The sequence below is a fragment of the Dermacentor albipictus genome, chromosome 3 (assembly GCF_038994185.2).
Source record: "Dermacentor albipictus isolate Rhodes 1998 colony chromosome 3, USDA_Dalb.pri_finalv2, whole genome shotgun sequence".
Lineage (NCBI taxonomy): Eukaryota > Metazoa > Arthropoda > Arachnida > Ixodida > Ixodidae > Dermacentor > Dermacentor albipictus.
Genome location: NC_091823.1, coordinates 157,825,011 through 157,847,984, shown reverse-complemented (window position 1 = coordinate 157,847,984; position 22,974 = coordinate 157,825,011). Strand labels below are relative to the sequence as shown.

Here is a 22,974-nt window from a genome sequence, read left to right as displayed (position 1 = left end):
CGATGCGACCGCGGCACGCTGATTTAGTCCTTCGACTCATCGCTATGAAGACTCCACCGGACGTTATAGCGCTTCAGGAAACTAACGTAAGGAAAGACGAATATCGATTGCCAGGCTTCGTGGGTACCCACAGTTACACTCGATGCGCGGAACCAGCTTGTGGCTCTTTCCAGTGTGTGGAGGCGGCGCATACGCGCAATGCTTCAAAAGCATCAGTGTACGTTCGTGCTGACTTGGACTTCGCGGTTATTGACACAGACGGCATCTGCGACGAGAGTTTGAGTGTGTAGCTGTTACTGTGAGCCTCAGAGGTGTGTCTACGACGGTGGCAAGCATATACAACAGGCCTACACGTTCTTCCGATACGTCGCTACTTGAGTGCTTAGTGTCTAGGTGTGGTGCCTCGTTTGTGTTATGCGGGGACTTTAATGCCCACCATCCACGATGGTGTAGCCGTCCCCAAGACAATCGTGGAGCTGAGATTAACGAGTTCATTATCAAGAATGATCTCCAAGTACTGAATGACGGTTCACCTACATTTATTGGTAGAGGAAAGGAGCATTCCACAATAGACCTTGCGATAACAACGAGAGATGTGTGCTTAGCCTGGTCATGTGAACCCGACCCGTGGGGCTCAGATCACCTACCCATTTGGTTAACACCAACACCTACTGCGGGTCGCCAGGATGTCGCTTATACAATGACTAACTGGAACAAGTTCCGACAGCTTATCTCAGATGGGGCATCTCAAGACAGCCTATTTAAACTTATGAGTGAGTGCTTACAGAAAGCTACAGTACAACGAAGACGGAATATCGGCAAACCAGATCCCGATCTAAAGCTTTTGCGGCTCCGCGAATGTCGACGGCGCGCTTATAGACGGGCACAGCGCTCTAAACGACGCACCGACTGGACTATATACAATCGCCTTGATGCATCCATACGGCGTCATACAAAACAGCTTCGTCGCAAGAGCTGGGAAGCTTTGTGTAGTTCGTTGCATACTGGAAGTGGTTTTGGAAATGTATGGAGCATACTGAAGGCTCTCCGCACTCCTGAAATCTGCAAGAATCCAACGGCTACATTGAGCATAGCGACTGGCCAGTCGCGAAAAGTAATAGCAGAGGCATTTGCAGACATTTTCGTCTCTCCTGCATCCAGAGACACCACAATCAGCGACATTCCTTCTTTGACAACTCACAGCACCATAACCGCTTTCTACGGTCCAGCTTGCCAGATGGACGAGGCAGATTTCACTCTTGAGGAGCTGCGACACGCGCTGAGCCTCTCCAAACGCCGCACTGCTCGAGGCGCAGATGGTGTGACGTACCAAGCATTGCGGAACGTTGATAAGAGTTTCCATGACCGTATATTGGACGAGTATAATGAACTATGGAGAACCGGTGTAATCCCTGCTGAGTGGAAATCTTCCGTTGTAATACCAATTTTAAAGCACGGGGGTCCGGCAAGACACCTCAAGTCCTACCGACCAATATCCCTAACTTCAAACGTCATCAAGTTAATGAAGCGAATGGTCTTGTTTCGCTTAGATGTCAGGCTAGAGGAGCTGAATTTTTTCCCTGATGTCATGAGTGGCTTTCGTCGCCGCCGTTCGGCTCTGGACAGCATATCAGACATTGTCTCAGCACTCGAATTTGCTAAAGAAAACAAGCATTCCGCCTACATGCTCTTCCTAGACATACAGCAAGTTTTCGATTCAGTTCCGCATAAGGCGATTATTTTCGTTCTTGCAACCGCGGGAATTTCGGGTCGTCTACTCCAGTTTGTGCATAATTTTCTATCGGAGCGCCGGATGAAAGTGCGTGTCGGAGGTGTAACCAGTGAATACCGAAATGTGAAGTGCGGTGTTCCGCAGGGAAGCGTGTTATCGCCGCTTTTGTTTAACGCGGTACTCGCCGCGCTTCCAAGTCATTTGCCTCGAGACACTGACTTCCCTGTGAGCATAGCTGTCTACGCAGATGACATTGCTCTGTGGATAAGCGGCCCTTCGCACCTTGGTCCGCGGCTTCGTGCAAGCTTGCAAAGATCTCTCAACGCTACTTCGGAGTACTTGGGTGAAGTTGGCCTGCTCATATCACCTGCTAAGTCGGCTGCAATAGCATATCACCCTAAACAACGCGCTCGTCGAACAATGAGCCGACTGTATCTTGACGAAGCGCCTATAAACTGGGTGCGACAACACCGTTATTTGGGGTTAATTGTGCATGATCGCATCTCTTGGCGTCCTGCCGTTAAATCTGTACGACGCAAATCGCACTCCCTTCTTAAGTATGTGGCCGCCTTGACTCCTCGAGGTGCTGGTTGCGACCAAACAACGGCTCTTCAGGTGTACCAGTCATCTATACTCTCAGGCATACTGTATGCATTACCAGTTTTGAACATACCACCTAGTTTGATGGCCCAACTGGAGCGAGATCATCGCGTTGCCCTTCGACTAATGCTTGGATTACCTCGTGAGGCGCAATCTATTGCATTGCTTACTGAGGCGCATCAGTTACCCCTGAGGCTGCAAGCGGATCAGAGAGCTCTATATCATATTGAGCGTCTGCACCGCGCATCGAATGGTCAATGGCTCCTTGATCGTCTGATTCACCGCCCATTATCTCGCATGGGAAAAATGGCGGCATTATTTATGGATATCACTACCATTTCTGAACGTGCTGCTTCAGATACGTCTCCGCCTCCAAAAGGTATCACGAAACACGTATTCCCCATTTTCCTCACAATCCCTGACGTGCACAAAAAGTCTGATATGGCTGTTTCGGCAATGGCTCAATCTCACTTGTTCGAAAAGTTTCCAGATTATCTTCAAGTTTTCACAGACGCATCTGTACACAACGACGGTCAAGGCGCCTCTGCAGTTTTTACTGCCCTTCAACTCAAGTACGACGTATCTTTCAGATACCTCATCCAACTTCGTCAACAACTGCGGAACTAGCAGCGATTAATGTTGCGTTGAAATACGTGCTAGAGGAGTTATTTACATCGAAGGTTGTCATCTTTACGGACTCCCGTACTGCCCTTAGCAGGTTACAATGCAGTGAGCTTGATTGTCCACTTGTGCGCAGTATTAATGACTGTGCGAGCAAAATTAAATCACGTGGGGTATCTCTCGTTGCTCAATGGATACCTTCACACGTAGGAATCACCGGAAATGAAGAGGCTGATCGGCTCGCTTCAAGTTGCGTTCATAACAACTGTGACTGCCCAGAAATTTTGTGCAAGCTTGATGACGCTCGTCTGCTGATTCGTCGCCACCTACTCAAGCAGCATCCAAATCAGCGCGTCGCAAATGGATCGTTCGCGCCCCGTGTTCGTGGTCAAGGCTTGCCTCGTCGCGCTAGAGCACAACTGCTCAAGCTAAAGGTTGACTGCGTGAACGTGCACGAACGTTTATACAGACAAGGGCGTGCGGAAAGTCCATTGTGTACGTCTTGTGGCTGCTACGAGACACTTCAGCACCTTATATTTGAGTGTCCCGCTTTCAGTGCACAGCGCATGTCGCTAGTGAGAAACTATCGTCTCCTTGGCCTGCGGTGTGCGACACTCGAGGAATGTTTATACCCCAGTGGCTGTGCATCTAAACGTGATCAGGCCCATCGCGCCCTACTAACGTTTATAGAACGAACTAACTTAGGTTCACGTTTGTAGCATGAACATTGAACATTCTGTAGTAGCATGACCTTCAGTGACCGGCCCTACTGTGTGTGATCAGTACTGTACCCTAACGCTTCTTCCTTCGAAGATGGGAGGTGGCGAGTTCAAACACCACACAGTGTATATTGTGAACCGACTAACGGTGAAACGGTGATTACGTGCATCTTTACTTGGCGTCTCATCGTGCAGAACACAATTAGCCGCATAGCGAACTAGCCATGGATGCGGTTGATAATTGTGGAGGCTGTTCGACGCGGCGTCACTTTAATTCTGGCTGCCGAGTTCTACTTTAGTCTTTAGATTTGTCCTGTTGCAGTGTCCTGTTGCTCTCCTTTCCTCTTTCATTTTTCCTCCCCTCCTTCCTATCTTCTATTTCTGTGTTGCTGTCACCTCCCTTCAGAAGACTAGGCAGGCGTTGTGCCCCTTCCGGTGGCAGTTGCCAGCCTGCTCCTAGCATTCCCTTTCCTAATACCTGTGTATATGTGTATATGTGTTCAAAACAAATAATAATAATAATAAAATCACGCCGTTGTAACCATGTTGAGGGCTGCCTTTTCGAGACATTCAATGAAATACTCTCGGCGAGTGGTACTTCTCGGTTGCTGTGAGGTTTATTTCACAGCCTCCCCAAGGAACTTCCTGAGGGTGGCGTGTGCGCGGAAACCTGTATTGTGCGCTATAGCCGGGAAATTTTCCTGCTTTTAGAACGATAGCTCTACTGCTCCTGGTACAGACCCAGAAAACGCCTGGTTCCGTTAATCTGGCCTTCAAGCTCAGCCAAAGCCAAACTGGGACTTACTCCCGCGTTCAGAAATGCATCCTAACTTGGAGCACACGCTTCGCTTGATTTAAATGACACTTGTTGTGAACGCGCCAGAAAGAAACGCAGTGAGCTTAATACAATAATTACAATTACAATTAATACTTAATACAATTAATACAATTACGCCTGGCGCGTTCGCACCAGGCGTAATTTGTATTAATTCAAGCATGGGCTTCAAGTTAAGATCTATTTCTGAATACGGAGTCTACTAGCCTGCCACTACCTGTGGCTACTGCGTACGCCGCGTGGGCGCCCATACTTTGAAAGCGATCTGCGATGTGTGCAAAGGGCGGCGAGTCCTGGTAACTTCGTATGCGCTGTGCTTTCGACGCTCACTTCGCGTTGAGGCGAGAAGAAGCTTGAAGGTCGTCAATTCGCTCGCTGCTGCTGCTGCACCGACCAGCGTCCGTGTGTTGTTTCGTGGTGCAATTTGTAGATGCGGTAGTTGCTGACGGCGCCGAGCAGCGTATGTGTCCTAGCATAAGCAAGAAAAAACACGCTATCGCTCAGCAAACTTGGTTTAACCACGTTCAACGATGGCAGATTTTCATTGAATGGCGTCCTCTGTCACATGAATGCCGTGATTCGCTATCAATTTAGCCGAATTAGACATACCTCCACCTTGTTTTCTCACTTCTTTCATATCTAGAAATATGAGCGCACTTTGAAGTCTCCCTATTGCTCTTTATTGAAATAACAGCTGTGCTAAATTAGGCCCCTTCTATCCACAAAGCAATGGATAACGTCCAAGCCTCTCATCTAGGCTGTATGATTGAACCTTGATTGACCCTTCTCGCGGAGAAGTTTGTTCTAGAGAAACGAGATGGCGCTCTCGGCGGCGTGCCGCACGTCGCCTCAGCGACAGCCCACGAATACGAAACCATTACCGCTTCGACCTTGCTTCTGTGCGATCAGCTGTCGGAAATGAAACTTATGTTTTCGCTAATGCGCTGTGTTCCAATCACGCCGGATTGAATGATATGGATTGGAGGCGTGTGCAGTAGTTGGCTGCACAAATAGTGACTGGCATATTAAGGAATAGAATGAATCTGTTTAGCCACGTTCGTGGAACATTCCTGCAACTGTCCGTACGTGTTACCGGTATTTGGAGACGTGCGGCTTTCTTAGAGGATACAGAAATTCGTTCGTCCACCACCGTTGTATCGCTAACTTTCAAAGAAAGTGCCTCACCCCCGTATCGTCGGCAAGAGTGAGTACCACTCGTTAAACAGTGTCAAAGGGAGTAGCGCCACTTCCTGTCATAGTACGTTTCGCACACAGTATTTACACGCTTCGACACAACTGGCACGGAATATAACGCCCACTCTATCGCCAACGTGTCAATAATTGAATGGGCGCACACTTGAATATATGCGAACTGTATAAGCACAATAAATGACGGAATACACCGATAGCGCATGAATGATCGAAGCTCAATGTTTCGTGATGGTCCACAAGATTGAGCGAGTCGCTAGTGAAAATACAACTTTGCTACAAGGTATTACAATGTACAAAATGGCTACGTTTCAAGCCTTCTAAATCTATCGGAACTGAGCACACCCGCGAGCGATTAGGCAGAAATAATCAGGTACTGACCGCGCCAAGGAAGTTTACTGAGTCAAAAATGTGAGAAGCCGCAGCTTCAAAATATTTGAGAAATAATTAACGAAGAGCAAACCACACTAATCCTGATTCAGTTCATGAGCAGAAAGTTTGGATAGCTTGGAATACATATTTTGCCTCGCTTTTAAAACAAGCACCATATACGCTGCTCGCGCCGTTTGGACATAGCTTAATCAGCTTCCAAAGCACTTTTTCAATTTTACCTAGAATGTTCTACTCAGAACGCGAGTGTCAAGTGATTCTGCAGAATCGCGAACGACATGCCGAGAATCATAAACCTGTTCTGGTGAAGGAAAATGTAGTTTTTCATAGTTTATCATGTTATGGGGTCTTACTCTTTGACGCTATTAGTACACTTCTTATGAAATACAACATTCACCAGAGTAGGTTGCTGCAAGCATGCGACTAAATTGTTTTGCGATGTTCCTGTTTCATAGGTACGGTGATTTTAGCGTTTGCTCCCCCCCCCCCCCTGCTGGTAGTAACAGGACCGTTGCTATATTTATATAGTGGTCACATGGTGTGTGGTCACATACTGGACACATAGTGGACACGCACGTGTGTGGCGGGGGCGGGGGGGGGGGGCGGAGCACAGTTGCAGGAAAGCAGAAAGAAACATTCATTTTCGACCTTTCGGTCGAGGTCCGGCAGAACTGTAAAAACTCAAGACGTCCGAATTAAATCTGCTGCTGCTGTAGGTTTTCGAGAGTCGCCCACGGCTACAGTTTTGCCGCCGCCGAACATCGACGCAGGTTCGAGCCTCGCGCGGAGCACATGAAGCCCCTCGCGGAAACGTGGAACGAGCTGTCGGCCGAGACGGCGCTGCATCCGCTCGGCTTGCTGCACAGCAGCAGCATCGACGTGTGCCTGGGGCTGACGGAGGACTGCGCCGACCACGCGGTGGCGCTCTCGCTGGATCTCCAGGGGGGCGTGACGCCGCAGCTCGCGCGACTCTTGGCCGCCTACCTGGCCTCGACGCGAAGCCTGCGGATGCTCAGCGTCATCATGCCCTGCTGGGACCACCTCGAACACACCATTGTCGAGGGCCTCTTCCAGAACAGCAGCATCGAGGAACTCCATCTCGAGAGTACGCTTTAACTGTACATTCTGGTCGCATGACCATGGTACCAGTTGGCCTCGATATCGTAGCGATGCCTTTCCCCGATGCTGATGCTTTTCGCGCTTTTGAGTGGTCAAGAGACTCTCCATCCAGGACGGAGCGTTGAACGTGGTTGGTAGGAAACCGCAACACTTCAGTTCGGCGAAAGTGTGATGACATGTTGCATCACGCTTTAGAAAAAAACTTATAAACATTTCTTTGACTCCAGATAAACAAAACTTTCGTACATGGAAATGCCGGATCAACAGAAGGAGATGAACTTTGGTTGGCCTTTTATAGGCACAATTTTAACAAACATCGCTCAAACAAAACGCTTTTCATGTGAACTCTGCTTAAACCGGCCTGGAACCGACCGCCACTTACTTCGTCGGTGCTTGAACGGCTTTATAAGCCACATAAAAAACGTGAGTCCGATAAACACGTAAACTAGGGATGCTAAACATATGTAATATATCAGGTAGTTCTGGTGGTGTGGCGTCAACGACTGCTATGTGGCAGCGACGCTGCTTAGTTTTCGCGTTCCGTTCCTCTTGATAACGCCAGAACAAAAGCGACAGCGCAAGGCGCTCATATTTGGGACGTAAATGGACGTCATGCAAGACGTGATGCGCAGCGAAGTTTCGCATATTGAAGTCCTTGTTGTCACGGGTAATGAAGGACTCAGGGGAAATAGCGCTGCCTGATGAACATCTGCTTTTGGAAGGATCGGATGCGTACATCTCAACAGGAACAAATGGTAAATGTACCGTTTTCATGGTTGAAGCACCTCCGCCGCGGCAACCTAATTTTCGCCTGTTTTTACAGTCAATGGTTGTTGTTTCGGCCGGCGTATTTCAATTTTTAAATAATCAGGTTTTAATAGTCGCTACGTCGGTGACGTATAAGTAGTGTTATCTTACACGTACAGACGTGTTTAGCCTGCTGAACAAGGCCCGCAATAAATCCGCTTTCTTATACGAAGACCCTTACTAGTGTAATTGTTTAATGGTCCTGAGTGGTATGACGTGAATCACAAAAAGCTAGCTACTCTATTTCCCTTCATCTTGTTCATTCATAGCGACGGTCTCGAATCTAGAAGCCTTGACGTCATTACATAGAATACGAGGGTTTATTAGCCACGTGGTTGCCCTCCTAAATTCACGTGTAAACGCGATGCCTGTGAGCAAAAAAAAAATAGAAAAAAGGTTGTTCCACATCCGCTCGCCATGGCTTTGAGCGTCACCGGCTAACACTTAGTTGTATTTACAAATAACCAAGTTCGTAGTTAGTAGTACGCATAAATACCCAAGTTAGTGGATGGTGTGCTGACGTCGCCGTAGCAGAATTAGTAGGTCATCGCACGTGTAATGTGAAGCTTGTGGGTTAGGCTACGGCCGGCGACAAGCTATCATTTCGTTCACTTTCATTTTCCCTTCATTACTTTCTACATTTCCGCTTCAACCTAAGCTAATTACCCCTATATTTTCCTTGGCTTCATTGTCTGCTGGTTTTATATGGTTGGTCTTGCATAACGAGACACGAGTGTCGATTTTGTTCGCTGTAGTCACGGGAATTTGCACACCTGAATTGTGATTATAGGGTAAAGGTTCTCGGCTATAAAATTTCCTTGTGTTTTCGCTGCCCTAATGTAGCACAAACACACACACGCACGTACACGCACACACTAATTCCATTTCGTTCTTTTTCACAATCTCTTTTTTATAAACTTAATGCTCCAGACGTAGCTTTTCACTGCTTGTTTTTTTTTGGCGGGAAAAAGCTAGGAAATTACGATACGCACTTGGCACCTGGGGTAATTTATGCGTCTCTTCTGTCCTGCTGTACGTTTTACGTTGCTGTGCTTCTGTAAAGAGATTACTTGTATGAATGTAGAGAGCCCCGTCACCTTGCAAGAATTAAGAAGCCTTGTTGGATCGTTCCGTATGCACTCCAATAATATTGTGTGTTATCCCTAGAATTCTCAAGAAAATTTCACGGAATTTGTATTATCTACATAAATTCTAATTTACATGGAAATCATACAGGATTCTTGGAATGACTTGACGGAACGTTGAAATACGGAAATGCTTCGCGACACGTTTGTAAGATTGGATTAGAGCACTGTCAATTGTGTTTTCAACGTACGAAGACCGCATATCCGTCGTAAAAGCTATAATAAGCGTGTTCTGAGAGATTTTCATTACCCACGTACTGCTTATCACTTCGGAGCGTGGTGGATATTTACACAACGAGCGCACTGTCGTGGCTGCCTGTCATTGATTTTCAGAATTCGCATTTGTGCTTCTTCGGAAATGTGATGTGACCCTTGCCGTATGTGCTAGTAAGCGCGTCACCACTTCATTTTGTTTTAGAGTACTAACTCTTAAGCGCCGGTCCGGGGTTGAGCGTTGGTGTCCCACGTGGTTAACAGCGCGAACGCGCTCGTGCCACTGCTCGCGCGTTCGTCCTCGTCATCTTCCACAGCTGACTCCGATGCCGCTCATTATGCCAGCGTTCCCGTACTGCTCCTCCCTCTTCAAACGCGCTGACAGCACGGGCCCATTCCCAGTCGGCATAGAGTTTCTTACAAAAATTACTAGAGGGAATTCTGGCGCTGCAGTCGTTGTCCTACCATGGGAATGATGGGAAGTACATGGATTTGTCGGATATTCGTGCTTATGGATTCTGACGTTCTTGTGTTTTTGTATATTACGCTACATAAATCTTATTGTCGTATATTTCAGCGCAATCTATATTCTTCGAAGTGCAGAAGACGCCGGGAACGCGTACAATTGCTATTAATTGCAACGATTGAGCTTGTCTCTGTGCCCAAATCGAAACGCGCCAAGCATCTCAAAGCACTAAATCATAAGTGCGTTTCATTCGCTCGTTGATACATGCATCCGTGGCTTAATGGTTCGAATATCAGGCTTCTGTACTAGAGTCCCTGTGTTCGAATCCTGCCGTCGGGCAATTTTAATGATGTTTATTTAATTATTTATTATGCAATACACTGATGAAAATGACGAGTTTACAAAGTCACAAGGACGTTTGAAGCCAAAAAGACGAAGTTTAGGCAAATCCATGTACTTCCCACAATTCCCATGCTGGGACAATCGCTCCCATTGTAGCTCACGTAGACACTAGCACAAGAGTTCTCTCTAGTAATTTTGTAGGAAACTCTATGCCAGTCGGTGCGCTCATTTCTTTGCCTCAATATATCGCGAAATCAAAACGCGCATGCAGCTGCGCTCAAATTTCGCATTAGGAAGAATCGTCGGACTTTATTTTTAAGAACGCGCTTTAAGAATTTCCAACTAGAACTTATGTGCTTAAATGAATACTATCAAAATTACATAATTAGCTTTTGCTCATCTGAGAGTGCGCGTCACCTTCAAATAACTCCGACGAATGTGTAGTCGCAATCACCTATGTCGCACTCGCGAGCATTTTTTGAACGCTCGCTTTGTTGCTTGGAACACATACTATTCAGTTATTAATTTAGCATATTGAGATTTTTTGTACGTTATGTAACTCCCAGGACATAGTAGGCGCCAGTGCTCGTTTATTTTAACATCCAACTCACCAACAGAGCTTCCGTTTTGCTGTATACCTGACTATTTCTGAAAAGCGCAAATTTCCCGCCATTACAAGAATTCGTTAATTAACAGATATCTGTAGGGAAGCTAAAAAGCGAGTGCGTTTCTTTTTCTGTACTTTGGAGAGCGTTCGTTTTACCTTCAAAATACTATGTCCATCGGCATTCGGATCTTCACTGAACTCTCGACCATAACGAAGTTCTACATTAAAAGAAGATTGCAAACTAAACACTATACACTGCTTTCCAGCGGAAAACTATTATCAGCTAAAGACAGCAATATAAGCGTATTTGTCATAATATCCAACATTATTTACAGTAAATATTGTAAAACAAATCAAACTCATAAGAAGCACGATGGATCGCTACCGTGCATTGGCATAGACAAGAAGGAATGTATGGTCTCCACGTCAGACGCAAGATTTTTTTCAGCGGGAGAAACAGCACACATATTGTCTTGTAATATATATATATATATATATATATATATATATATATATATATATATATATATATATATATATAACACCACCGCGAGTAACTGCGCTCGTGGTGTGTTGTGTGTTCCTTCCGCTTGTCCTCGTTTCTTTGGGACAGTTTTAACCATCCTTCACTTATGAACCAACTAACGTTCAAGAACGTCCTACTGTTTATGTTTTTTTCTGAGGCACCTTCTATAAAACACACCCGTACTAACTCGCTCAGCCACCAGCTCCATTCAAGTATTGAACGCCTCTCGGGAGGCTCGCAATACAAAACTGGTGAACTCGAGCTTGTTCGAAAGTCAACGTGGACCTTTCTCGAAAACTTCCTTCGCGCGCAACCTTATAGGGACGCGCAAGTGCTCCAGTCTGACGTCACTTCCGCGCAGACTTCGCCTTGGACGATCGAGACGCGGCCGCATTGGGCCGCTGGCTGAGTGGCAACCGGCGACTGCACACCCTGTCCGTTAGCCTGGAGGTCCGCAAGTACGGCACCAGGGTGGTTCCTCCAGGCACCGGGACGCTGCTCTCGTCGCTGGCCGCGTTGATGGAGGAGAACTACGCGCTCACGTGGGTCCACGTGGACGGCTATTGGGCGCACATGCCAGCGTGGTGCCTCATCACAAACACGGTGAGCACTCGACAAGTTGGCGACGACAGTTTCTTTTCATCAACCACGCTAAACTGCGCTTGGCGCTTTCTGTAAACGTAGCATATGTGTGTCATCTGCGTTGACGTTTCTTTGAGTAGCACGCGTGCCGGGATGCAACAAAGCGCAGAAAGGTATCGCAAAAGAGAGAGAGAGCGAGAAGCCGGCCTTTCCTTTTCTGTACCGAAAGCGTCGGCTTACCGCTTCCTACGGGAGACGCACAAGTGGATACACCTTGCAAACTCACCGTCTATAATTCGTATATTCAAATAGGGGCTTAACGTAAATAATGAAGAAAAGTTCATCAGCGTAATTATGTTAATTATTCAATTAGGCATTTTGATATTTCGTAAATGTAATGACCGCCTCATCGAGTAATTTAGATCAAGGTGTGGAATTGTGTTGTCTGCTGCAAGCAATTTTTAAAACTTTGGTGTGCCCAAAAACGGACACGTTATATAACTCGGTATACTTGATTGCGGTACGAAATACATACCGTGAAAAGCGGACAGAAAAAAGAAAACATCGAAGCGCCTTGAAGGAAATCGAAGCACCAACTTGCACAAGAAGTCCCTTTTACCTCATGCAACGTACGGCGTAGCCCCGCCTGGTCCCTACTGTTTTGTCGGACTGTGTACGAATTTCAATCATGTCCCTATAAACTTCCCGGTTATCTTAACATACATGAACGGAATAACTTGCCAGAAAAAAAAGACGAAAAAAGTTATTACAAGTTTTACACTTCCTCTACTCTATTCTGGACACATTCAAAACATTGTGTACGAAATATACTTTGAGGCTGTTCTCGTGCAACATCATGGTCACTTTTCGTTTTGTTTTTGTACTGCTACGTTAACCACTACGTTGTCATTCTTATTTGAATCATGAAACGCTAATCTTTAGCAGCGATCTTTCTGTTTCATTTTCTCGATTCGATTTTGTATATGTATTTTTGTATTAATCACACTGTACGTATATTTTTAGACCTGTTCACTTACAAATTAAGCATGTGCTCAAAATGCTTCCAGTTTTGTGCAGGCTCTCAATGCCCCTATTGGGCATTAAAAGTCATGTGTCGCGCGAGTCTTAAAGTCAAGTTAAGGATATAATGTGGGGTTTGAAGAGGTTTTTCAAGGTGCTAGCGATTTTTTCTTGAGCCCGCTTTCTTTTGTAATCATGAGGAGGGGAATGAAGATTTCATTTCATTTCAATTTTATTTTTCACTGTTTAGCGCTTCATTCTTTTTCAATTTTCTTTCCCAGTTCGTGAAAAAATTGTTTTTCGACGTTTTTCTTGCCTATTGCATCGACATACCTGGACTTAAAATTGCTTGGGCAACAATATTTTTTTTTCGATAATGAAGCTAAATATATATCGAAGGTAACGCATGCAGCAGTATTTTCATTTTCAGTAGCAAATAATTTCTTCTTTCATTGGATTTTCTTGTTTTTTTCATGCTGTTAACACAGAACTTTATTGTGCTGTAAAGTTACAAATAATTGCTCAACTGAGATTCTAGTTGGGGCGCTGCCCTCCTCATACATTTCAGCATTTCAGTATACATTTCACATAAATGGCGCGTTCTATTTATATATTTTCTTTGTTCCTTGAGCAAATAATGAGGGCAGTTGACTATATTATGAATTAATTGACATATTTAAAATATAGTCACCTAATTAAGCTTAGCACAGAAAATTTAATTAGCATGAGAAGATCCATGAAATTTGTTCAAGAAATAAGGTTATCTGCGTAACTCATGTCTCCCCCGTGAATTCTGACGACAGTTTGATATGGCAGTATACGAAAACTACCGGAAAAGGAATTCCAAATTAGTGGCCTGCTTCTAAAGTGCGGGGCTTTTACACTTGTCCAAAAGCTATGGATGCTTCGAAAATTCGATGCTTGGCTTAGGCCTTCTAGGCTGCGAGCAAATAATTGCTTAAGACTGCTCATGACATTGAAGCAGGTGCATATCCCATTGTATATTCTGTAGTACGTGAAAGACAATTACGTATTCGCTTCAGGCATATCACTTTCACAGAAATATGTTTTCATCACGCCGTAAAGATTGATATCATAGGTTTTAACGTCTCACTACACCTCAGCAGCGAACAGATATTAATTTAAACGACAATCTGTTTTTAACGTACACGGAACCCATGGTATAGCAGTGCGTTTTGATATTGCACCCATCATGATTCTGCCGATGCTGCTCATAATGACATATATGTGTACCAATACCATGGTGAAAGCACATCTTAAACAGAGTGCAACAGCTGAATGACAGAGGAGGCATCGTTTTGGTGTTTTGTTCTCCTGTGTTCGCGTTGTTGCTCCACTAGCTTCCGCACTAGTCCTTAACTTTCCTTAGTCCTTAGTCCTTAGACTAGTCCTTAGCACTAGTCCCTAAAAAAGCAGTTGCTATCTGCTTTAGTAACGTCGTTTTCTCTCATGGGATTTATTTAGCAACAGTCCAGGCAATGATTAGGCAATAAACGTAATATTGCGCAATACAGAGCAAATTTATGCTGTAGACATTCACCTGCATACTTGCATAGTTGATCAAAAGTTACCAGAAACATGACACTCATCTTGATTCTCGTTCTCAGAGTTCGTTACCACCTTCTACGAATTCTGATGTACTGTGCACGTTGTCGAACAATTTCAAAATTTCCTCAAGAAGCTATACATGTCCAGAAAGCTAGGATGGTCTAATTCTATGATCCTGCTAAGCTCCATTCAAAAAAGAAAAAGAAAAAACTTGGTTCTAGCACTGATGCCTCTCCGACAGTAGAAGTCATTGCTGTGTTCGTAGGCCCACCCCCTTTTGGCGATACTGAGAAAAAGATGAGCCCGGACAAGTGCACTATAATTAGGTTTATGTCTTGTTAGGTTGTACACTATAAGTTAGTTGTTAATCTACCATACTAACTAATTAGGTGGACTACTCTGTACAGTATAATTCTTTTGGTAATTGCAGATCCGGAGGAACTCTGGCCTCCTGCACAACGCCGCTGCGTTTGTCCTCGGAAGCGAGCTGAGGCGCGCAGCCATTGGCTTTGAGCTCGTCCACTGGCACCCACTTCTGGCGGGCATTGTGCAGCGCGCTGGTTCCCTGACTCAAGAGGAGGCCGAGATGAAAATCAGGGAAAGCGTTCAACGAATTTGTCACGAAGTACGTGCAGTGCAACTGATGAATCCACTCGGCAGTGGGCATTTCTTGATAGAGTTTGTTTGCCTTATCAACGAACGCACCGTAGCCTACTCCACCCGAAAGCTCTGGTCGCGCGACCGACCAAGCCATAAGCCTACGGCAAGGCTGCATATTAGTGCTAATTTAGTGGTCCGTATTGCTGATGACCTTTGCAATCATGCGTTTGTGCTGGTATTGCTCTTGATAGACGTAATTTTGGTATCCTCCCTTATTCAAGCAGGACAGCGAATAACATACCTTAATGATTCTAGTGCATCCTATAATTCGCTTTACTGGTGAGGTTCTTTAATTAGGTCAGCTTACTATGCCGCATAGTACAGAAAGCGAGCACAGTTAGAAAAGGAATGAAGCCGCCACTGTGAAATAATATCTTAGGTGTAGCACTTCTGTAGAACATTCTTATCGGATAGAGTTGCAATAAACGTTAAGCACTTAGGCGTGGCCACAACGTAACTAGAAGTGCGCTTTACAACCGTGTTCATTACGTGTCGACGCAGTTCTGGCGTCTTGTCGGCATCGTAAGGCCGGAGAAGGTGGGCGGCAACAAAGCAATGACAATAAGCAGCGCCCAAGACCTGTACGCCAAGCAGCTTCAGCTTGGTCGACTCGGCGACGAAGTGCTCGGGCGCATTCGCTCTTTCCTCAAGATCGGTGACGTGGTGGATACAAGGACGGAGGACTTGGCGAAAATGTTCACCCCCGAAGAAATAACCGCGGGCATCGTTAAAGCAGCTACCTCTGTTCTTTCTACGAGGACCCATAAATAGTCCCACAATCCATTGCCCAGTTTGCCTCTCCGAACCAACGTGGGTTATAGGCGTAGCAGCGTACTAGGTGAAAACAAGTGTCTCGTATTGCTGGAAAAGTGAGAGCTCTTACTCGATGAGCTTTTCTGTCACCCACAGTTCTACATGCCTGAAAATAAAGGTATATATGTTATCATGATGTGTGTCGTACCTTACGCTCTAAATAATTTTAACTTGAATTTATATGGAGCAAACAAGAATAACAGCTGTGCTGAGGTTGACCAGAAAAAAACAAAAGCAGCCTTGGACAGCTGGAAGGGAACTGGCCACCACACTTTGCACAGGAAGTATCGCAGGTCTGCCATTACTTTGGGTCAAATACAAGACGGTAACTTGTAAAACGGTATTACCGGTTTTATACCGTGTATAACTTAAGACTAGAGAGTCTTAGTTTAGGCGACGCAAGCGGCTTGCGTACACAACTGCTAAGGGCGACGGTACTGCGTATGCGCAAACCCAGACGTAGGGGTCTGCGAAGGCCCAGTACCATGGCTCCTAGTTCTTGCGTGTGCTAGCCGCTTGCGTTCCCTAAACTAAAACTATCTGCTAGCTCCGGGCATTTCTCAACCAGTACTAGTGTTCTGGAATATTTTTTGCGCGTGATGGTGGCGACGTGCCAGCCATGTGGGCGTACACTACGCTTCGAAATAAATATTCTCCACTCTTTGAGGCTCTATTGTTTCCGAATAAGAATCCTTGTCTTCTTACGTTTTGTGCATTTGCTGCAGCGCTCAGCGCTCGCTGCTTTCTCTTAAAGGATGCTTTGCCACGGTGACACACGCCTGCCGTTCGGGGCCTAAAAGTGGCGGACGCGCAGCTTCAAATACCGGAAACGCATGCACTGCACCCAGAGAGCACTGAGAGGGTGTCTCAGCGAGGACTGGCGAAAATTCACAAAAACGGAAAGTCCAAGATAGAAATGCTATTTTTTACAAACGCGATTGACGGGAAAGTCGAAGATCAGGAAACAGGTGAAATGTTCTTTTTTTTTCGAATTAGTTAAATTATGGTCTTTCATGAAGACACGAGTATTTACGCGGTATCCATTCAACCGCAACACATACCTATTGTCAATCTATATAAATACTTCACCGTATACATAAACGAAGGGAAGGCTCAGTCAAGCATCGACCAATGTAATCTGAAAATGAAGGGGCAGCGTAGTGCAGCATTAATGAAACATAAAGCGCTTTGGGGCCGCAATAAATGTGAGGTGGTGCGATGGATTTGCAAAAGAGTCACGGTGCTAGCGCTAACGTTCGCAAATGTCATTCTGGGCTTAAAATCAGATATCTGGGTTAGAAGTTAATCAAATATTGGCAGGCCATTTGACTTTGGGAGGCCTCGGTAAAACCACAAATGAGGCTGTGCAGATTTTTTTGGAGCTCTGTTGAAGTCTGAGAAGCGCAGAGTAAAATTAGTTTTGAAGAAACACTCAGGAACGTCGATCAGAATAAATTAGCGGCTAAAATACATAAATAGCTTTACCTGAAAATCGTGGACACATATTGCAGGAAATGGTCAAGAAAGCTGTCAACCAAGTATAAGGTAATCAGAAGGCTGCCGCAAATAATAAAGGAGAGCGAACACCACTCGAACAGAAAGTTCTCGAAGCACATAAAGGCCCAACATGCGAGCTACAGGCACCCCAACAGCCAGCTCAGACACCCAACCGCCACCGGGGAAGTATTTGAAGCTGAATTGTGTTTATACTTTGTTCAAAACTGCATGGCAGCTCAGCTTCAGACTGTGAACAGCCTCCATAAGTCTGGTAACGATAAGCCTTCTCTCTCCACCAATTCCTCGCAGCCGCATTGCGCAGGGTGAGCGGTATCGGTCCATAAGGTGCCAGGCAGGGAGGTCGGTGGCAGGCCCAGATGGTACTCCTCTTATGCTGCTGAAGCGCGCCAGGAAGCTGACAAGAATGTTATTGCTGGAGGTGCTAAATGAGGTACTGGCATCTCGAACAGTACCACAGGCGTGGAGATTCATAGGTGTTCGGCTGGTGTGAAAGCCATGGATTGACAGGACACTGCTGAACAGTTACGGGCTTTTTAGTGTGACTTGCGCACGCTATAGGCTGTTTGGCCATATGATCCGGTCGAGGCTATAAGGCTGGGCTGAGAGAGATAAAACTTAATTGTGTCCTTGATGGGGTCCAGGGCTGGCAGCCACCCCCCCCCCCCCCGCCTTCGTCAGACAGATTCCAGTCCTTGCTTTCTGGCGGCGTCTTCGGCCATCCGGACGGCCCACAGGTGTCCTTCTGGGTCCAAGCTGAGAAGCAAAGTCTCCCACTGCTCTGCCGTACTTTTGATACGTGTAGAGTTAGTGTGGTGGGTGTTGGTAAGTGAAGCTTTGGGGCATTGCGAGATAATGTGATCGAGGTGAGCGCGGGCCTCGCACGCTTTGCAGAGGGGAGTATGCATCGGGGTAAATGCGGTTGTATAGCATTGGGTTCGGGAAAGTTGCGTTTGAAGTTGTCGCCAAGTGGTGGATTGAGATCTATTCAGTGCTTATGCCACTTTCACGGTCCGACGCAGCCAGCAGACTTCGAGTGCTTGTACAGGAGATCACGCCCTCTCTAGTGTGCACACCAAGCAGCTAGACCAACCGGAGCAATCGTCAATACTACCTGCCCTCTTTGTTGCATCTCTGTGTGCCAACTGCAGTCCGCCGAAGAGATTCCACTCTGCTTTATCTCTTATGCCTGCAGGTGGCATTCACCAAATCTTACTGATTTCGCATTGGACTGCCCGACAACGCCCTCTGCAATGCCTGTCTTTGCGAGGAGACGCTAGAACACATTCTGTGCGACTTTCCTGAATATAGTGTTGAGAGACAGTCCCTGGCGTCCGTTCTAGCGCAGCTTGACAATAGGCCATTGTCAGTTCCAACGATTTTCAGATGTCGCCGACAGAAGTCATCGTAGCTGAAGGCCACGAAGGGACTACTTCGGTTCTTGAGAGACGGGCTTGGACAAGCGGCTGTGACAGTGATGTCACGTACCACGCAACAGTGACGGACTGTACCTGATGATGTGTGAGCTGTGCTATCTGCTCTCTCTCTCCTCCCCATCTTTCATCCCCCCATCCCACTTCCATGTGTCGGGTAGCAAACTGGGTGAGCTAAACTGGTTAACTTCCCCGCCTCTCTTTCTCCACTTCTTCCTTCCTTCCTTCCTTCCTTTCTTCCTTCCTTCCTTCATTCATTCATTCATTCATTCAGTGTTTTGTGTGCTGGGGGATAGCGTAACATCTTTCTGCGGAGGATTTCTCTGAACGGGAAACTAGTTCCAGCGGACCTGCGAATGAGTTCACGCCAGGCCGCTGCTTGGAGGATAACCTATTTGTTATCATCCAGGCAGTGAAAATTGCAGTAAATGAAGATTACCCTCTTCTGTTTGCTTTCCGTGACATTTACAAGCCGCACGACAGCGTTGAGCATGCCAGGTTGTGGCAGGTGTTGCGGGCGCTCGGTATACGAAGGAACTGCACTGCCTGCTGCAGGGCATCTCTCTACTCAGACAGCCAGGCGGTTTTTCAGCGTGCCAACATGCTCGTTAGGCTCACCTCAGAGCTAAAACAGGGTGGTCCAAAGTCGCCCCTCCTCTTCATGCTGTACTTGTCTTAGATGGAGGGACACCTATCAGAATAAAGATCGGGCTTCGATCTTAACCACTCGGAGCGGCGCATGCTGAAGGTGTGATGGCTGCGAGCGCTCTTCTACGCAGATGACGTTGTCGTGCTGGCGGGTAGTATGGCGAGTTGCAGACTCTGCTTGAGATCTGTGCGGAGGAGGGCACTGAGCTGGGGCTCAGCTTCAGTTCCAGGAAGTCGGTGGCCATGCGTTCCTCGTCCCAGGAGGAGGAGCGTGGTTCGCCTCTTCTGCTACAGAGCACGACGTTTATGTTGCTGGGTAGTCACGCGTACCTCGGGTGACAGGGGCGGTAACGGATAACTATGTCCGCCAGTACGAGGTGGAGTTCCGCGTAAGGGCCATGGCGCGCCGTACTTTCCTGGTGTCGAGGGCTTTGTGGGCCTTCAGCCGATTCAAGGTCACCTGAGAACTCCGGAAAAGTGGAGCGGTCCCGGCTCTCCCTTTCGGAAACGCAGTTGTGCGCCTCTCGTCCTCGACCCGGCAGGTTCTCGAGGTCCGCCATAGGGAAACTGGCCGTGTGGCACTGAGGTTACACGGTTTCACACCAAATTAGGTGGTGCAAGGAAAGCTGGAGCACTGATTTTTCGAAGCGGAGGAGGCGGTTGTCAAGCTTTCATACAAGAGGCGCCTCAGGGGCATGCAAGAGCGGATGGTAGGCTCCAGATGCATACGAATACCTTCACCTCCGCTCAGCGAGAATAAGATTGGTGGCCGCAACCTGGTGGCTGGCTGAGCGATATGGCGTGGAGGCGGCCCGATTCACTGAAACCTTCAAGCACGGCACAAGGCAGAGGGTGCGAGAGCAGGTGCTGAGGGCAGAGACCGAGAGGTGCAGGGCGGCAACTCGAGCGAGGACTGCGCTGGCGGCATACTGTGTCGGCAAGCTCAACATCGCCAAGGAGACCATCTGCAACTCCACAGGGAGCGCTTTGCTGTATGGTATGCTCAAAACACATGTGTTGTGGTCCACGTTTACCGTTGGTCTAAGCACGGCTTTCCCTCGATGCCAGGCCATGGATGAGACTATCAAGCACGTCAGCGTTGAATGTCCGGGCTTGGATCGCGTAGCACCTCGTACCCAGAGCTCCGGAGCGGACGATTGCAGTGATGCGCTCGCGGTGGCGCTTGCTTCTCCATGGCACCGGAGAGCCTCCCCGCACATATGCAGTGCAAGTTACGAAGAGGCGACTGGGGAAACGCGGAGGGGAGGGGGGGGGGGGGGGTGAGCATGCGCCACGGTGGCTGCGTTTTGTGAAAAGTAGGATGGCGGTAGCAGATGGGCCGACAGAGGCGCAACAGAATACTTTCTATTGGCGCTTTTCAGCACGCGACGGCTACGGGGACTCCCTGAAAAGGGAGGTACCCTAACGCCGGTTCCACAGGACCATTAATAAAGTTCTTGGTCTGTCTGTCTGTCTCTCTCCAATTATTTTATGGGCCGATATGGCATTACCCGTTGATTTCCCATTCAAGGGGAGGTGGCCGTAGACATAGCATCATCATCGACAGTGTAAATAGACAACAAGCAGTCGCCAAAAAGAAAGTCAAGGAAACAGAAAGCGAATAGGATGCATAAAATGGAAACAAAACTTACTATGGAGATCTACAAGATTGTGAAGAAATTATAAGGGGAAGTCTGTACGATAACACAAAGGGCAGTGCCTTGCTATTTGAGGCTCAAGCTGGTTCCTTAAAGACGAAAACATACCGGAGCACATACAAGTAACAAGATGAGGCATTCGTGTGCTGCAGCCAATATCCGGAGAACAGTTAGCACACCTTAACGGTATGCGAAGGAATTCAGCCAATTAGACCCATTGCTTGCGGATACCATCCGGAAGCGCTTCCGGATTTTAGGTGGACGGCAATATCAAGCGGTCAGCACTCGAGATAAGAAAGATAACTTTCCAGTATTGGTTGAAAAAAATTCAGGGATATTTCCACGACTAAATCTGTTACGGGCATATATAGCGGTGCACGATAGAAATGTTTCGAAGGCAAGAAAAAAATTAACGGGATGCGCACAAAAATGCCGGAATTCAAAACATTATTAGCGTGCCTTTCGGTGATTATTTGTCCGCCTCAGTTCAAAGCGCATGCCAATAAGGCGTCCTCAGCAGATGGAGCTGGTACCTTATACCAGCATCAGAAACATAGTGAGAGCGCACGACACTTGTACAATATTTATTGGAAATTACCGGTGCTCCTTGCGTCTAAACTCTTTTTTTTTCTGCTTGGCCCTTAGTTTATTATTATATTTTTCTGCTCTTGGAAGGCGGGTTTTTCCTTTGCACAACCATTTTTCTTTACTTATCGTTAATTCCCTCTGCAGCTCATATTTTCTCCTTTGTGTATTACAGTATGATTACTGGTCTATACCCTATATCCAGCTTGTCGAATTTTCCTAGCGTTGTAAGACAACAAAAATCCTGATGATATACAAGCGCAGGAAAACGAGCAGCACAGACTGTTCAAGGGGAAGAAGCAATAGGCTTAGTTCTATAGAGTTAAATACAAAGCCTGACTTGGAGGTCTACCGTGGAACGCAAACCATTGGCGCACCTTTTTCAGTGGGCGTTGTGAAGCTTGCACTGCGTGAGGTCATTCGCCAAGTAAAACGGCCTAACTTTCGCTGCCAGTTGCTCGTACATTCGACAACATAGACTTTTATATGTCCTTGCGTAGTGCCTGGTTTACATTGGCAAAAACGAACGTATCAGTAAACAAAGCACTTTCCTACTTGGCCCTAATACGTTTGACGGAATGAGTGTTTAGTTCTGGTTACGTTATTGGGTGTTGCGTCTAGAAATTGAGAATTGTGCAGTTGTAGCCTTGCAGTGTTCAAACGAATTCGTCAAACGATCCCGTCCATTGCACGGTGGTCGTGCACGTTTCATAAGTATTTTGCCGGAGGCGAGGTGGCCTTGCAAATTTCATTCAATCCTCTCCCAAACAACTATTCTTTTTTCCGTGTTTTCGACTGTTGGGGCCACAGCCATGAACATAACGGATGTTTCCTGGTCCTGTGAAGGCTCCTTTTGCCTTTTAACCAAATCTGGGACCTGTAAGTGAGACGAGAGGGAAGAAAGAGAGATTTTTGGTTGCTGAACCAAATATTGGCAGAACTGGTCCGTTAAAGGCGTATGGTTCAATTCTTTACACATTTAAATCATATTCAAAAAGACGAGTTACACAACAACCGCCTGTGTTCATTAACATTGCCCAACATTTTCCACATGGGCTGAATATTCGATTCTGTGCATGGAGGTGGCTGCTGCAAGAAGTCCTGGTTCGAGGAATGCCACACAGGAGGAAAGCTGTAGTAATATATAATTCTGTAGTAAT

The 22,974-nt window shown here is 46.7% G+C and overlaps 1 protein-coding gene across 2 annotated transcripts in view; it reads left to right on the top strand.

Moving 5' to 3' along the window:
• The window catches only part of LOC135908670 (uncharacterized), a 52,585-nt gene extending 36,479 nt beyond the window's left edge, over nucleotides 1-16,106 (top strand). For both annotated transcript variants that reach the window (XM_070534812.1, XM_065440513.2), the window contains exons 6-9: nucleotides 6,877-7,211; nucleotides 11,693-11,934; nucleotides 14,933-15,127; nucleotides 15,664-16,106. In XM_070534812.1, the coding sequence (XP_070390913.1) occupies nucleotides 6,877-7,211; nucleotides 11,693-11,934; nucleotides 14,933-15,127; nucleotides 15,664-15,933 (1,042 nt within the window). In that variant the 3' untranslated portion in view covers nucleotides 15,934-16,106. The remainder of the gene's footprint in view (nucleotides 1-6,876; nucleotides 7,212-11,692; nucleotides 11,935-14,932; nucleotides 15,128-15,663) is intronic.
• Nucleotides 16,107-22,974: the final 6,868 nt, after the last annotated feature.